The sequence below is a fragment of the Bos indicus genome, chromosome 10 (genome assembly GCF_029378745.1).
Source record: "Bos indicus isolate NIAB-ARS_2022 breed Sahiwal x Tharparkar chromosome 10, NIAB-ARS_B.indTharparkar_mat_pri_1.0, whole genome shotgun sequence".
Taxonomy (NCBI): Eukaryota; Metazoa; Chordata; class Mammalia; order Artiodactyla; family Bovidae; genus Bos; species Bos indicus.
This window is the reverse complement of record NC_091769.1, coordinates 33,869,715-33,886,917: the sequence shown is the minus strand read 5'-3', so window position 1 is coordinate 33,886,917 and position 17,203 is coordinate 33,869,715. Positions and strand designations below refer to the sequence as shown.

The 17,203-nt window shown below is 36.8% G+C and overlaps 1 protein-coding gene across 1 annotated transcript in view; it reads right to left on the bottom strand.

Annotated features, from left to right (window-relative positions):
* Window positions 1-1,420: 1,420 nt before the first annotated feature.
* The window catches only part of SPRED1 (sprouty related EVH1 domain containing 1), a 121,638-nt gene continuing 105,855 nt past the window's right edge, over window positions 1,421-17,203 (bottom strand). Inside the window, exons 5-7 of the mRNA XM_019968489.2 lie at window positions 16,737-16,889; window positions 9,107-9,208; window positions 1,421-6,453 (exon numbers count right to left, since the gene is read on the bottom strand). Coding sequence (XP_019824048.1) covers window positions 5,803-6,453; window positions 9,107-9,208; window positions 16,737-16,889 — 906 coding nt within the window. The 3' untranslated portion in view covers window positions 1,421-5,802. The remainder of the gene's footprint in view (window positions 6,454-9,106; window positions 9,209-16,736; window positions 16,890-17,203) is intronic.

The window sequence follows — 17,203 nt, the reverse complement described above, 5'->3', positions numbered from 1 at the left end:
ATGTAAGCTTGCTGGTCATTCTGGGTAAGAATTTCAAAAAGAATTATAATATCCTATTGAAATTTCTTCTCCATGAATCTTCCCTTCATTGATTTGGAGAAGTTGAAGACATTATTTCTGGTATAGGAAATGGAATTCTTCCTATCTTACTTTCATTCCAAAGTGTATGCAGCTGCTTGGTTATTGTATTATTTACAGGTTAGAATTAAGTTTGAGGAAGACTGGACATACCTCATCATCACATGTAAACAGCAGCCCTGATACTAAATGCAACTCTGGTTTAAAGACAGGTTTTGTCTTTTAAGGCAAATAATCAACATTGTTTAGCTTAAATATAATTTCTTTTTAACAGAACAATGATTATTCTATTAAGTGCATCTGTGACTCTTTAACAAAACTAGAAGCTGCACTGTGACTAAAAGCATGGAATTCGGAATACGACAGTTCAAACCTGGTACCTCTAATTTGATCTTGTGTACATTTTTAACCTCTTGAAGCTTAAATCTCTTTAGTAAAATGAGGATAATACTTACATTACAGGGTTATTTGAGAACTAAAAGTAATCAATTAAAAACATTATGTAGCAAAAATTAAGATTGCTAGACAAAAGAAAACACCATTTCAACTATGATTTTGTTAGACTTTTATTATGAATATATTTTCTCATTATTTTAAGGATCCCTCTAAAACTGCAAATCTTAAGAGTAGTTAAATTTTGAGTTGACTCCTGCTTTCATATTATTAATGCTGATTTTTCTTTAAGGACCACTGTGTGCCTGACACTGTATTGACAGTCGAGCAGAAACCCTAGTTTCAATTCCTCTTGTGTAAAACTATTCTACTTACTTGTGGGTATTAACTTGATGTGAAGAATATAAAGTAAATCTGAAAACCTTTAAATAAACACATGAGACTGTATTTCATAATTCATGATAGAGGTATAAAGTTAATTCTTGATCTTTCAAATATATATAAATGTAATAAAGCAATTCAAAAGTTATTCTGGTGTTTAAATACTATGATTTTTTGAACATTGTACTAATAATTTTTCATTTATTCTTGCTTATAGTACTAGGTTAAGTGAAATGCTGGTATTATGATATATATATGTCTGTGTGTGTGTGTGTAAAAGAGTAATAGTTGTGGGTTAAAAATTTCCCACGTATCATTTAATGAAGTTAATCCAGATTTAGTTGTAACATGCTCCAAAATCAAATAATGTATCAGGTAACAAACTACAAAATAAATCTGGAGATAATCATGAGTGAATAAGTAAGTCATTAAAATGAACTACACATGAACTTTCAGTTAAAACACACCTTAAAATTATGATCAAAAACTTCCATTTCTATTAGTGCTTTCTCCTGTAAGAATTACTATCTCATAGTTTGTTAACCTCTAGAAGAGTAAGAAAAAGTCCTTTTATATTTCATGATAGGTTTAATCAGGTAATTAAAACAAATTCTTATGATATCATCTGATATGTCCAATTACATGGGTATGATGTAACAAAAACAGTTACAAACTTATATATGCATATTTACATTATATATCCAAAACTGGCAAGCTAGTCAACTATATCTAAGGAGATACATTATGGCATGAGTTAAACAATTTTTCATTGCTTATTAGAAAGAATGCAGTCAAGCTTTCAATGGAAATAATATACAAGTGAGGCACTTTTGAGGTCAAAAATAGAAAGCAAATGACACTACATACTGGCAATGTTCACAAAAATCTATGTGTATTTTAATACAAAGGCTTTTCAACTAGATTATTATTGAAAAATCTCAAAACTAGCAACTTATGCAATTTAAGGAGCTTTCAGGAACAACGGCTAACATCAGTGTATCAAAGCATATGAAAGTTTTATAACCACCTGGCTGCTAGGCAAACAGTACCTTAATACCTTAAAAGCCCTTAAAAAGAAAAAAAATTTTTTGGCTTATATAAATTATCTCAGGTTGTGATTTCTTTTTAGATGTTTTGACTCACTGAAAAACACCTTATGGTGCTATTATTGCGGAGTATAGACCAATCTCTTTTTTTTTGGTGCAACAATGATGCAAGTTTCTAGTGCTTCCCCATATACTTAGATATGTGATCCTGGAAATCAAGAATGAGAATATTTAGTTAAGAATTTATGTTTTCCAGGTAACAAGCTTTCAAATTTTTATGTAGTAAAATGTTATATTTATTTAATGTCTCTTTGGGCTAAAATAAAAAACCCAATCTTAAAACATATATTCCAAAGTGTATCACAAAACCTAAAGTGAATTTCCATAAAACAAACATCCTTAAGCTTCTCTGAATGTGGAGGGAAGTACATGTTTCCTGCATTTTGGAGACATATAAATAATAAGAATCATCTCTGTGGTGATCACTTAAGAGGGGCTGGGGAGAGAAAAAGAAAAAGCAAGACTTACCCAAGATATCAGATGGCACTATACACATGAATTGAAAGCGCATTTGTATTACTTCAAAAGTTCATTTTAGGCACTGCTGAATAACCAATGAAAATAGGTAGTTTTAAGTTTTCCCCTTTAAATTCTAACCCTTGCCCAATATCATCCCAGAGACACACACACTCTCTGAAGTTGTCATGATGAAATACAGTGATGTTTATTTTTTCTAAAAAGTTCTCCCTGACTGGTAATGGGAGGAAAAGAATACCATTTTAGCAATGGCTTTTACAAGTTAAAAGAATTGGTTCTATAAATGCTTCGGCACATCCATTAAGTTTGATTGCCAGTTCCAAATATTGATAAATATTTAAAACAGGATACGTAAGGGAAAAAGTGCTTAAAATCTTTCAGGACCAGTAAGACACATTAGGGAAAAGACTGGTTTTACAGTTCTTTTGAGATATTTCTTGTTCCTGCTTTCTCCATTTGGAGGTGGCCGCCCCTTAAATAGCCCTTTACTGGCAGTACTGATGAACCCTGTCGGATCCCAACTGCCACCTCACATATGGTCTATAAATCATCCAGTAGGTGGTGCTGAAGTTACATACCTCGTATTTCTTCAGAAATCAAGTGATTCCCCTGTCAAGTCAGAGGAAAATCATTTAAGAATTATTAATTCTGAACAAGCCATCAGATCAAAATCTTCTTGTTTTCACTTTCAGTATTTACTATTACTTAAACAGTTTTGCTCAGCCATTTGCTTATACGATCAGATTAAAACTGAAAAGAACGATTTTAGAGGACAAGCCAATTGGCAGTGTCAAATCTGTATGCAGACTGAGAAAATGCTCCCAAACGTATCTATACGTTTAAGAATGAGAAATTTAACCTATTCATTTGTTTTCACATAATAATTCTAATTTACTCAAGAGAAAATTTCCACATAAGGGATTCAGGTAACATTATGAGTTAGCCTTCTAGACTGATTTGGAACCTTGGTGTGTTAAACTATAAAAATTCAAGGTAAAATAAAAACCATTTCATCACCATAGTTTTTAATGAAGAAACTTGTTTAAAAATTGTAAAGGAAAAATTGGGGATGGGACGGAAAGATCTTAGCAGCAAAGTGGTTAAACAAATTGAAAATATTAATGCACAAACATTAAAATATTAAAGCATATATGTTGCATATAAAATACAGTACAGAACCAGGAGTTGCACTATACTGATTAGTGCTCAACAGAAGAAATGATTAAATTTGTTCTTCCCAGAAGTATATACACAGTTCATTTCCACAGCATTTTCCTATATAGCCAGCAAGTTATTTTCTTCAGTTATTCACACCTGCTCAAACCTGAATTATAAACTCAGCACTTACAAATATGAAAATTCAGTCACAAGGAAAACCAGTATTTCCATTTTATCAATAAAAAGTAATTTTGAAAGTTAACAGTCTATTCTAGGAAACCAAGTTTAGTTGAAAACTTCAGGGATGAAGATCATCTGGCGTAGCAGCATCCAAATATATAAACAGTAAAAATAAGACTTAAAACTGCTGCTACGGTGTCGTGTTTTGGACTTAGTTCAACCAATTGATTTTTAGTACAAAACTAGAAATAACCTCTTCTTCATAACATCTATAGTTATCAATATATTTTTCTTCTTTTCAATGTGAAATAATACTTCAAGATGATCTATATACACAATGTTGTCAGTTCAAGCTGTCATATAAATATAAATGCTTTCTTAAAAAAAAGTATTTTACAGACAGACAGTGTTATGTACATTGTTCAGTTTGATCTGGGGCAAAAGAAGAAAGCTAACACAAGCTTTTAAGTGTGATATGTAAAAAGAATGATTATGTAAATGACATTTTAAAACCTGCATAGAAAATGAGCTTCAAACAGTAGTGTGATTTTAATTTTGATCATTTCTGAAACTTCAAGCCATTGAAAAAAAGGCACACTTCTCAACTTTATCCCTTTAAGGGAATGTTCTTTAGGAACCCCTTACTTGGTTAGAGTTTCAATGTAACACTTAAAAAAAAAAGACAATTTGACCCCAAAGTACTCCAAACAGCTTGCCGGACATTTATGCAACTACTTTGCAAATAAAACATCCAGTAGGACTATGCTCTGCAAGAGAAAATAAATCTAAACATATGAGATATTTCATTCAGGATGTTGGATTGAATATTTTTCTGGGGTAGTTTAGCACACTCTTTAGCATAATTTTGCTTCTGGTCAGTTTAAATAAAATGAGAAAAGTTATCATTGTTATGTGACAATAAGCACTGAGGATTGAGCTAAAATATTATTAACACAGCTGAACATACTCTGGATTAGGAGAATGGTAGTGGAAATCTCAGGAGGAAACTGTTTGACTCTATCCAGTTGCACTTTTCACCTTGTAAAACATTTGTAAATGCAATATAGTTCTTTGAAAGGAGGAAGTTCTGAAAGAAAACAACTTGCTGGTTGAATACCACAAACAAAACAAAACAACCCAAAACCTCACTTTTTCTATAATGTTTACTCAGTCTCTTTTTATATAAAAATAAGTGTTATGTTCCCATCATAACATTAGACAATTACATCTGTGCTTAAAAAAAAAAAAGTTGGTCACTCAAGGCTATTAGAATATTTTATAAGGATTTTAGATTACCAGAATGTACAGATATAACTCAATATAAACTGTAGCCAAAGGGAAATGACGATGAAAATATAAAATCATTCACATAGAATAAAAACGTTATTAACTAGATGAGTAAAATATTCAAAATATAATGGAATGTGACAGTAGATATATGTACATCTACTTCAGAACTAGGAAGGGGAAGAAAAGCTTTATATGTAATAATTCGTACCTTTTATTTAGTTAAATATAAACATTTGTTATTTATACATAAAACTGCTTTCAAAAAACAACTAATAAATGATTTAGTTGCACTTGTTTTACTTCTTACAATTCCCAAGTGTTAACTTTTCTTAGATTGAAATCCAACTGTCCCCTAGTGCACTTTTAGTTTATATCTTAATGAATTTAAACCTTTAAAGGTCCCATCACCTAATGCATAAATATACAAAAATGCCAAAAAAATTTAATCCCTTTTAGTTGGATCATATTTTATGTTCACTTTATATTGCCAATAACCAGAAATGGTTTCCTTTTGCAAATATTCTTGACAACCTGTTAACAAAACATGCCATGCACTCCAGGGAAAAGGGCATGGCGAGCATTTGTTGAAATGCCAAGAATCGATAAGTTCTGCTTCCTCCACGTGTGGCCCCAAGGATACCAGGCAAGACTGCATAATGCTTGCCAAAAGCTTCCACAAATCCAAGTTAGCTAATTCCTGGACACAAGGATTTTAAGCTCACTTCGTCACTGGATGCTTTCATCCAGCAGCTTTATGTTTCCCACCACAGCACCCACACGCCTCACCACAACGATGGCACATTCTCAAAGGGACGTAGCAGCACATACATGGAACAATGAAAGACAAAGCTACTAGGGCTAACCATCGTAAGCAGAACTTGTCATCGCTAGTGTCACACGAACAGGGGTCAGAGAAATCTCCCTCTGAGTCTGACATACAATGATACAACATGCTCTCTGCACAGAGCATGCAACTAACTTGATATATGCATCTCTTAATAGGGTCTGGAGCATCTTGACATTTTCCCCTGCCATTTTCTTCATGATTAAACCTTTCCTGGCAGTATACGCAGCGAGAACGTTCACCATCTTCTTTTCTTCGTTTTGACTTCTTAAATTTTAATGAGGAAGGCTGTGTCTTAAATACCACAGAGTCTTTGAGCGAACTTAACTTAGTTTCATCCCCACAAGAGTACAGATAGTCTGATTTTTTACTGTCTGGTTTAGAAAACTGAACACTGGAGTCAGTATCATCTCTCTCCAGGTCATTTTTCCACATGTCAGGATGTCTATAGTCTGCATAGCGACGTATTAAGATATCGCGAGGGTTTATTCTGACAATCTCATCCTCATCTTGAAAGCTGACATGTCGAATTGATTTCAAAGGGACCTAAAAATGAAAGAGATGAAAATTGCAATAATAACAGTTAAGATTAATTATATTGCCTAAACTTGCCTGGGCCACAGTGCCCAGATACTTGGTCAATTAGTTTGCAAGTTTAAGTGAAGATGTTTCTTGGAAGAGATATTTCAAAGGGTGGACTATATAAGCATAACAGATTATCTTCCATGACATAGGTGGCCCTCATCCAATCAGTTCAAGGCTTTAATAATACAAAGACTGACCAAGAAAGAGCAGGAAAGAATTCTGCCAGCAGACTGCCTTTGGATACAGACTACAGCTCTTGCTCGGGTTTTAAGCATGACAGCCTACTCTGAAGATTTTGAGTATGTATGTACCTATGCCATCATATGAGTAGGGCCTCCCAGAGGGCTTCCCAGGTGGCTCAGTGGGAAAGAACCCACCTGCCAAGCAAGAGAAGTGGGTTTCAGCCATGGGTTGGGAAGATCCCCTAGAGAAGGAAATGGCAACCCACTCCAGTATTTTTGCCCGGGAAATCCCATGGACAGAAGGGCCTGGTGGGCTACAGTCCATGGGACTGCCAAGGAGTCGGACATGACTTAGAGACTTAACAACATCACATAAGCCATTCCTTAAAGTAAATGTCTTTTTCTTTATATATACATATTGTTGGTTCTATTTCTCTGGAGCACCCTGACTCATACAGATTTCAGTAGCAAGGAGTGGGATGCTGTGCTTACAAAAGTGTGGCAATGCCTTTGGAACTGGATAATGGATAGAGGCTGAACGAGTTTTGAGGTGTGTGTTATAAAAAGTCTAGGTAATCGTGAAGAGAGGCCTGGTAGAAACACAAACGTTAAAGGCATTTCTGGTGAGGGTCCTGGATGGAAACAAGAAATAAATACACGGTTGGACGCTGGTGGAGAGACGACCCTTGTTATAAAGTGGCAAAGAATGCAGGTGAATTGTATTCTAGCGGAAGGCAGAATTTGTGAGTGATGGACTTGGATATTTAGCAGAAATTTCTAAGAAAAGTGCTAAGGATACAGGCCTGGTTCCTCCTTGCCGTTTATAGTAAAATATGAGAGGAAAGTGATAAACTGAAGTGTAATTTTAAAAACAAAATAGAACTGAACTTGAAGCCCTGGGAAATTCTCAGGAATGACACTATCACCAAGGGAGTAGGGCCACTTCCCTCAAGGGCCCAGAGGAATTTTGCCTCAGGATGAATCAAACCGAGTCTCACTCACACTTAGACGGTATTTAGATGAGATCTTGGTGGTGCTACTGGTAAAGAACCCATCTGCCAATGCAGGAGACATAAGATGTGGGTTCAATCCCTGGGTTGGAAGAATCGCTAGAATAGGGCATGGCAACCCACTCCATTATTTTTGTCTGGAGAATTCCATGGACAGAGGAGACTGGTAGGCTATAGTCCATAGAGTCACAAAGAGATGGACAAGACTGAAGTGACTTAGTATGCACACACTGGACCTAGAGACAGTACTAGAATGGGTTAAGTGTGGGAGGGGGGTTTAGGATGGGGAACACATGTACACCCGTGGCAGATTTATGTCAATGCATGGCAAAACCAATACAATATTGTAAAATAATTAGCCTTCAATTAAAATAAATAAATTTATATTAAAAAAAATAGAATGGGTTAAGTCTTTCAGAGTGTTATGATGAGGTGAATATATTTTGCATGTGAGAAGAGGGACCAGAGGGTAGAACATTAGCTGAATTCAACTGAGCTGAACTGTGTTTCCTCCAATTTCATATGTTGAGGCCCCAACCCCAGTATCTCAGAATGTGAATGCATTTGGAAATAGAGCCTTTAAAAAAGTGATTAAACTAAGGTCCTTAGGGTAGGCCTTAATCCAATTTGACTGGTGTCCTTATAAGAAGAGGAAATTTGGACACACAAAGAACGAGACACCAGAAATGTGTGTGTAAAGAGAAAAAAAGGAACACAATCAGAAGGTGACCATTGACAAGCCAAGGAGAAAGGCCATGAAAGAACCCAAATGTATCAAGACCTTGATCTTGGACTTCCAGTTTGCAGAACTGTGTGCAAATATATTTTTGTTGTTCAAGGCACTCTGTCTGTGGTATTTTCTTGACAGACCTAGCAAACTAACACAAAGTGTACGTATTCATAGTCTGGTTATACGTGTCTCTAAAAATGACTGAAAAGCACACTACACTCTCTCACCTTTCTGGGAGGCTGTTTCAGGGGGGAAAGTACATCTTTCGGGCATATATCAAAATGACCCTTCCCTTCACCCATACAAGTGACTAGTGTGACAAGACACAGTGACTAGTTTATAAGTAAGCCCATGATCTAGGTTGGGCTTCCAAACTTTCATTCTCCAGATATTTGGAATTGCAGCTAAAAAAATCCATGTGTGGACTAAAGATGGAGTGATGGATGCAGAAAGTTACAACAATTCCTATTGGTGATAAACACACTGTAACAATCTCCCAGACTCAAACCAGAAATCTGGAGGAAATTTAAGTAATGAGGTTTAGAAGTATATATAAAAAATAAGCAAGTTTATAACACTAAAAAATAACTCTAGTATAATTCAACTACATGGAGAATTAGAAAGACTGGAAATTTCACTCATATGTTAATTAGTTACATGCCAAATCAGAGGATAAAACTAAGATTTCTTACCTTATTTTGGGACTTCAGGCCTCCACTTTCCTTGGGCATTTGCCGCTGTCCATATTCTATACTTCTGTCCTGAATGTCTAGGCCTGGATGACTGAACATTATCTAAAATACAAACAATTCCTAGTTTAGTGACAAAAGAACACATTTCTTATTTTATTTTTAATGAAACTATGTATTTCAAAACTCCATAATCTATTAGTAGTAAGGTTTTTCAAAATGGTTTTAATAAAAATTATTATGAGTCATCCTGTTTGTTATTTAAACTCAGATCTTTCTCAATACATTTAAAATGAAATTTAAAAAGTAGCATACACTTCACTTCTGGTTTCAGTTTCAGCATGTAAGGAACTTGAAGTTGCCATTCTGCTGCAATTACAAGTTAAAAAAAAAGGGGGAATAATAATAAAAGCATCAACAACTCTTCTTAGATCCATGAGAGACGAAGACAGGACAAACCCCACACCTAAGACTGCAGAGACTCATGAGTAGATATCACCATGGAAACCAGTGCAGGGTAGGGAAAAAAAAAAAATCTCAACGGTAATTGACAAATTGCTGGAGGCTCAGGATAGAAAACTGGGAGTTAAACACTCCTAGGGGAGGGGGAAGGCAGTAATTGTGACATTCCCAAGCTTCTGTCAGTTTACCTCTAACAGCTCAACCAAGTTTACACGGTAAGTATCAGAAAAATCCCTGCATGCTTCCAGCATGGAGACGGGAGAAAGAACCATTATGAAATGTGCTGGAACACTCTTTGTAACAAGACTTGTCCTCAGGGAACACTAATGAACCAGAGCCTAACCTACTATGATATTATCAGAGTCAGGAGGGGATATATACCCAACCCTGATCATCTCAAACCACCTGATCCACCTAAAGGGGGAGAAACAATATATATATAATTGAAATGCACAATCCAGAGGGAAAACCTTAGACTTAAAGACTGATACCTCATCACAACCATAAAATGCTTTCTTTCCTCACACACATTACCACTCTATCACTAAAGGCTTATTTACAGTAGTTCCTTTACCTAGCACATGATGCCTAGCAATCAAAAAATATTAAAAATTACACCAAAAGACAAAAATATATTCTGAAATGTCACAACAAGCATCAGAACCAGATATGACAGGGATATTAGAAACAGCAGGCTAAGAATTTAAAACAACTACGATCAATATGCTAAGCACTCTAAAATATAAAGCAAGATAGAATACAAAAACAAATGAGCAATGCAAACGGAGAGTCGGAAATCCTAATAAAGAATACCACCACCAGCTCTACCCCAAAGCTAGAGATCAAAAGCACTAAGAGCATTAAGAATACCTTTGATGAGCCTAGTAGACTGGACATGGCTGGGTAAAACACCACTGAGTATGTGAATATAGCAATTTCCAAAATTGAAAGGAAAGCGAACAAAAAGTGGGGAAAAAAAAGAACAATATTTAAGAATGGTAGAAGAATTTCAAAATGTGTAATTTTGTACATATACACAAGACAAAATGATCAGAAGAAGAAAAGAATGAAAATAACAAAAGAAATATATGAAATAATAATGACTAAGAATTTACCCAAATTAATGTCAGATGTCAAGTCACAGATCCAAGAAGCTCAGAGAGTATCAAGTAAGAAAATGAAAAAGAAAAGAAAACCATCTAAGCATATAATTTTCAAACTATAAACAAAAAAAGAAAGATAAAAAAAATTCTGAAAGATGCCAGAGGAAAAATAATTTACTTAAAAAAAAAATTACATTGGACTTCTTTGCAGAAACCAAGTAAACAAGAAGAGTGAAGTGAAATAGTTTAAGTGGTAAGTGGAAAAGTCCTCCAACCTAGAATTCTGTAACCTGTAAAATTATCCTTCAAAAGTGAAGGAGACTGGTGGCAATGTATTGGTGCAACCACTGTGGAAAAGAGTATGAAGGTTTCTCAAATAACTAAAAATAGAGCTACCATATGATCCAACAATTCCACTTCTGAGTAAATATCTGAAAGAAACAAAAACACTAACTCAAAAAGATATATGTACCCCAATATTCATGTGAAAATTAAGGTCGTTTCAGTTCAGTTCAGTCGCTCAGTTGTGTCCGACTCTTTGTGACCCCATGAATCGCAGCACGCCAGGCCTCCCTGTCCATCACCAACTCCGGGAGTTCATTCAGACTCAGGTCCATCGAGTCAGTGATACCAACCAGTCATCTCATCCTCTGTCGTCCCCTTCTCCTCCTGCCCTCAATCCCTCCCAGTGTCAGAGTCTCTTCCAATGAGTTTACTCTTCGCATGAGGTGGCCAAAGTACTGGAGTTTCCGCTTTAGCATCATTCCTTCCAAAGTATTCCCAGGGCTGATCTCCTTCAGAATGGACTGGTTGGATCTCCTTGCAGTCCAAGGGACTCTCAAGAGTCTTCTCCAACACCACAGTTCAAAAGCATCAATTCTTCGGCATTCAGCCTTCTTCACAGTCCAACTCTCACATCGATACATGACCACAGGAAAAACCATAGCCTTGACTAGATGGACCTTTGTTGGCAAAGTAATGTCTCTGCTTTTGAATATGCTATCTAAGTTGGTCATAACTTTCCTTCCAAGGAGTAAGCGTCTCTTAATTTCATGGCTGCAGTCATCATCTGCAGTGATTTTGGAGCCCCCAAAAATAAAGTCTGACACTGTTTCCACTGTTTCCGCATCTATTTCCAATGAAGTGATGGGACCAGATGCCATGATCTTCGTTTTCTGAATGCTGAGCTTTAAGCCAACTTTTTCACTCTCCTCTTTCACTTTCATCAAGAGGCTTTTTAGTTCTTCTTCACTTTCTGCCATAAGGGTGGTGTCATCTGCATAGTTGAGGTTATTGATATTTCTCCCGGCAATCTTGATTCCAGCTTGTGCTTCTCCCAGCCCAGCGTTTCTCATGATGTACTCTGCATAGAAGTTAAATAAGCAGGGTGATAATATACAGCCTTGACATACTCCTTTTCCTATTTGGAACCAGTCTGTTGTTCCATGTCTAGTTCTAACTGTTGCTTCCTGACCGGCATACAGATTTCTCAAGAAGCAGGTCAGGTGGTCTGGTATTCCCATCTCTTTCAGAATTTTCCACAGTTTATTGTGATCCACACAGTCAAAGGCTTTGGCATAGTCAATAAAGCAGAAATAGATGTTTATTTGGAACTCTCTTGCTTTTTCCATGATCCAGCAGATGTTGGCAATTTGATCTCTGGTTCCTTTGCCTTTTCTAAAACCAGCTTGAACATCAGGAAGTTCACGGTTCACATATTGCTGAAGCCTGGCTTGGAGAATTTTGAGCATTACTTTACTAGTATGTGAGATGAGTGCAATTGTGCGGTAGTTTGAGCATTCTTTGGCATTGCCTTTCTTTGGGATTGGGATGAAAACTGACCTTTTCCAGTCCTGTGGCTACTGCTGAGTTTTCCAAATTAGCTGGCATATTGAGTGCAGCACTTTCACAGCATCATCTTTCAGGATTTGATATAGCTCAACTGGAATTCCATCACCTCCACTAGCTTTGTTTGTAGTGATGCTTTCTAAGGCCCACTTGACTTCATTGAATTCCAGGATGTCTGGCTCTAGATGAGTGATTACACCATCGTGATTATCTGGGTCGTGAAGATCTTTTTTGCACAGTTCTTCTGTGTATTCTTGCCACCTCTTCTTAATATCTTCTGCTTCTGTTAGGTCCATACCATTTCTGTCCTTTATGGAGCCCATCTTTGCATGAAATGTTCCCTTGGTATCTCTAATTTTCTTGACGAGATCTCTAGTCTTTCCCATTCTGTTGTTTTCCTCTATTTCTTTGCATTGATCGCTAAGGAAGGCTTTCTTATCTCTTCTTGCTATTCTTTGGAACTCTGCATTCAGATGCTTATATCTTTCCTTTTCTCCTTTGCTTTTCACTTCTCTTGTTTTCACAGCTATTTGTAAGGCCTCCTCAGACAGCCATTTTGCTTTTTGGCATTTCTTTTCCACGGGGATGGTATTGATCCCTGTCTCCTGTACAATGTCATGAACCTCAGTCCATAGTTCATCAGGCACTCTATAAGATCTGTGTCCAACTCTTTGCAACCCCATGGACTATACAGTCCATGGAATTCTGAGGCCAGAATACTGTAGTGGGTAGCCTTTCCCTTCTCCAGGGGCTCTTCCCAACCCAGGGATTGAACCCAGGTCTCCTGCATTGGAGGTGGATTCTTTACAAGCTGAGCCACAAAGGAATGGTCACAGCAGCATTATTTACAATTGCCAAGATATGAAAACAAGTGTCCATCAACAGACAAATGGATAAGATGTAGTGTACACACACACACACACACACACACACACACACACACACACACTGGAATACTACTCAGTCATGGAAAGAGAATGGAAATTTGACCTGTGCACCAATATAGATAAACTTGGAGGGTTATTTCACTAAGTAAAGTAAGTCAGGCAGAGAAAAACAAATACTGTATGACATCACTTATATGTGGAATCTAAAAAATTTAACACAATATTGTATATAACAGAAAATAAACAGATTCACAGATATAGAAAACAAATGAGTGGCTATCAGTGGGGACAGGGAAGCGGCAGGCAACATGTGGGAAGGGGATTAAGAGGCATAAACTATTATGTAAAAGCAACACCTTAAATTAAAAAAAAGATCAGTTTTTAAAAAGTGAGAGAGAAAGACTTCCTTAGGCAACAAAAATTGAGGAAATTTCTTGCTGGCAGACATGCCTTATAAGAAATGTTATCAGACGTTCCTTAGAGAGAAGGAAAATATATAGGTCAGAAACTTGGATCTACATGACAATGGAAAATTTTAGGAGAAACAAGGGAAAATAATATAAACTTTTAATTTTCTTATTCTTAATTGAGCTAAGAGAGAGGTTTGCTAAAAAATCAGCATATATTTACATACCTATACATATACAGGTATATGCATATAAAGTGAAATGGATGACAGCAATGACAGAAGAAATGGAAGGAGGAATTAGGATTACTGCTAATATAGAATTCACCCACTATCTGTAAAGCAGTTTACTGTTAACGGAAAAGTAAATGAATGAAGTATAATATACCATGCTGCTGCTGCTAAGTCACTCCAGTCGTGTCTGACTCTGTGCGACCCCATAGATGGCAGCCCACTAGGCTCCCCCATCCCTGGGATTCTCCAGGCAAGAACACTGGAGTGGGTTGCCATTTCCTTTTCCAATGCACAAAAATGAAAAGTGAAAGGGAAGTCACTCAGTCGTGTCCGACTCTTAGCGACCCCATAGACTGCAGCCTACCAGGCTCCTCCACCCATGGGATTTTCAAGGCAAGAGTACTGGAGTGGGTTGCCATTTCCTTCTCCGAATATACCATGCTACCACTAGCCAAAAGAAAATACAAATACAGACAGAGGGAGCTTCAAAACAAGGAAAATTACCAGTGATAAAGAAGGGTATTATATAATACAGGGGTTAAATCTCCCATGAAGACATAACAATCTTTAATGTGTACATGCTTAACAACACAGCATCAAGTTACATGAGGCAACAACTGGTAAAACTGCAAGGAAATGGATGTACCAATTACCATAGCTGGAAACTTCAATATCCCTCTCTCAGAAATGGACAGACTCAGCAAGCAGAAAATCAGTAAGCACAGAGGTGAACTAAACAATACTTTCAAACAAATGGATACAGTGACATCTAAAGAAAACTTCATCTAACAAGAATAGAATACGTATTTTCTCAAGCTTACATGGAACATTAACCAAGACAGACCAATCTGGGACATAAAATGGACCTTAACAAACTTAAAAGAGTAGAAATCATACAATGTGTGTTCTCAAATCACAGAGGAATTAAACTAGAATTCAGTAAGAGGATACCTGGAAAATCCCCAAATAAGTAGCAGCTAAACGACAGAGTTCTAAGCACATGGGTCAAAGAAGAAATCTCAAGAGAAATCAAAAGTATTTTGAACTAAAAAGAAATGAAACACAACTTATCAAATGCTGTGGGATACAGTGACAGTAGCACACAGAGGGAAATTTATAGCATTGAATGTATTTTTAGCAAAGATCTAAAATTAATAATCAAAGTTTCTACCTTAATTGTTCAAACTACCACACAATTACATTCACCTCACACACTAGCAAAGTAACGCTCAAAATTCTCTAAGCCAGGCTTCAACGGTACATGAACTGTGAACTTCCAGATGTTCAAGCTGGATTTAGAAAAGGCAGAGGAACCAGGGATCAAACTGTCAACATCTGTTGGATCATCAAAAAAGCAAGAGAGTTCCAGAAAAACATCTACTTCTGCTTTATTGACTATGCTGAAGCCTCTGACTGTGTGGAACACAACAAACTGGAAAATTCTGAAAGAGATGTGGAATACTAGACCACCTAACCTGTCTCCTGAGAAATCTGTTTGCAGGTCAAGAAGCAACAGTTAGAACTGGACATGGAACACCAGATTGGTTCCAAATTGGGAAAGGAGTACGTCAAGGCTGTATATTGTCACCCTATTTATTTAACTTATATGCAGAGTACATCATGAGAAATGCTGGGCTGGATGAAGCACAAACTGGAATCAAGATTGCCAGGAGAAATATCAATAGCCTCAGATATGCAGATGACACCACCCTTATCGCAGAAAGCGAAGTAAAAAGCTTCTTGATGAAAGTGAGAGAGTGAAAACGATGACTTAAAACTCAACATTCAGAAAACTAAGATCATGGCATTCAGTCCCATCACTTCATGGCAAATGGATGGGGAAACAATGGAAACAGTGACAGACTTTATTTTTCTGGGCTCCAAAATCACTGCAGATGGTGATTGCAGCCATGAAATTAAAAGACGCTTGCTCCTTGGAAGAAAAGCTACGACCAACCTAGACAGCATATTAAAAAGCAGAGACATTACTTTGCCACAAAGGTCCATCCAGTCAAAGCTATAGTTTTTCTAGTAGTCATGTATGGATTGACAGCTGGACTATAAAGAAAGCTGAGCACTGGAGAATTGATGCTTTTGAACTGTGGTGGTGGTGAAGACTCTTGAGAGTCCCTTGGACTATAAGGAATTCCAACCAGTCCATCCTAAAGGAAATCAGTCCTAAATATTCATTGGAAGGACTGATGCTGAAGCTGAAACGTCAATACTTTGGCCACCTGATGTAAAGAACTGACTCATTGGAAAAGACCCTGATGCTGGGAAAGATTGAAGGCAGGAGGGGAAGGGGACGACAGAGGATGAGATGGTTGGATGGCATCACAGACTTGATTGGCATTAGTTTGAGTAAGTTCCAAGAGCTGGTGATGGAGACGGAAGCCTGGCGTGCTGCAGTCCATGGGGTCATAAAAAGTCAGACATGACTAAGCGAATGGACTGAACTGAACCTTGGGAAACGAGAAAAAGAAGATTCAATCAAAATAAGGTAAAGAAAAGAAACAATAACAATTAGTGTAGGGATCAATTACATTGAAAGCAGGAAATTAATGGAGAATATCATGAAACCAAAAACTAGTTCTTTTAACAAGATCCACAAAAGTGATAAGCTTCTAGTCAGGCTTCTAGTCAGACTCATTGGAAAAGACCCTGATGCTGGAAAAGATTATTTATTTTCTCACCTGATTGGCTTGGCTTCGTAGGTAGACACTTCTGGCATTCAGACCTTCAAAGGGAGAAGGTCTTGAGCTTCTGTAAGGCTCACTGGTAACCACGGTATCTTGATGGAAAAGATGATCTTTCACTAGAGAACTGGAAGTATCTTCTTCAGCTGCCTAATGGGAACAATCCCCAACTCATTAGTTTCCAGAATATGAAAACAACAAAATAAAATACCTTCACTAACAAGAATTCAGCAAGTTGGTCAATATGTAGCACCATCACTGTGTATGGCAGTTCCCCAAAATCAAATACACATTATGAAGCCATGTCAAAATAACAGAATATGAATTAAAATTAAAAAAAAAAACTCAAGTTTATGAGCAAAAGGGACCGTCTTATAGAAAACAATATAGGATGAATCAGAAGGCTAACCATGCCATGTGAGAGATGTATCTGATTATAGTAAAGCTGTTAATTATAACTAAAA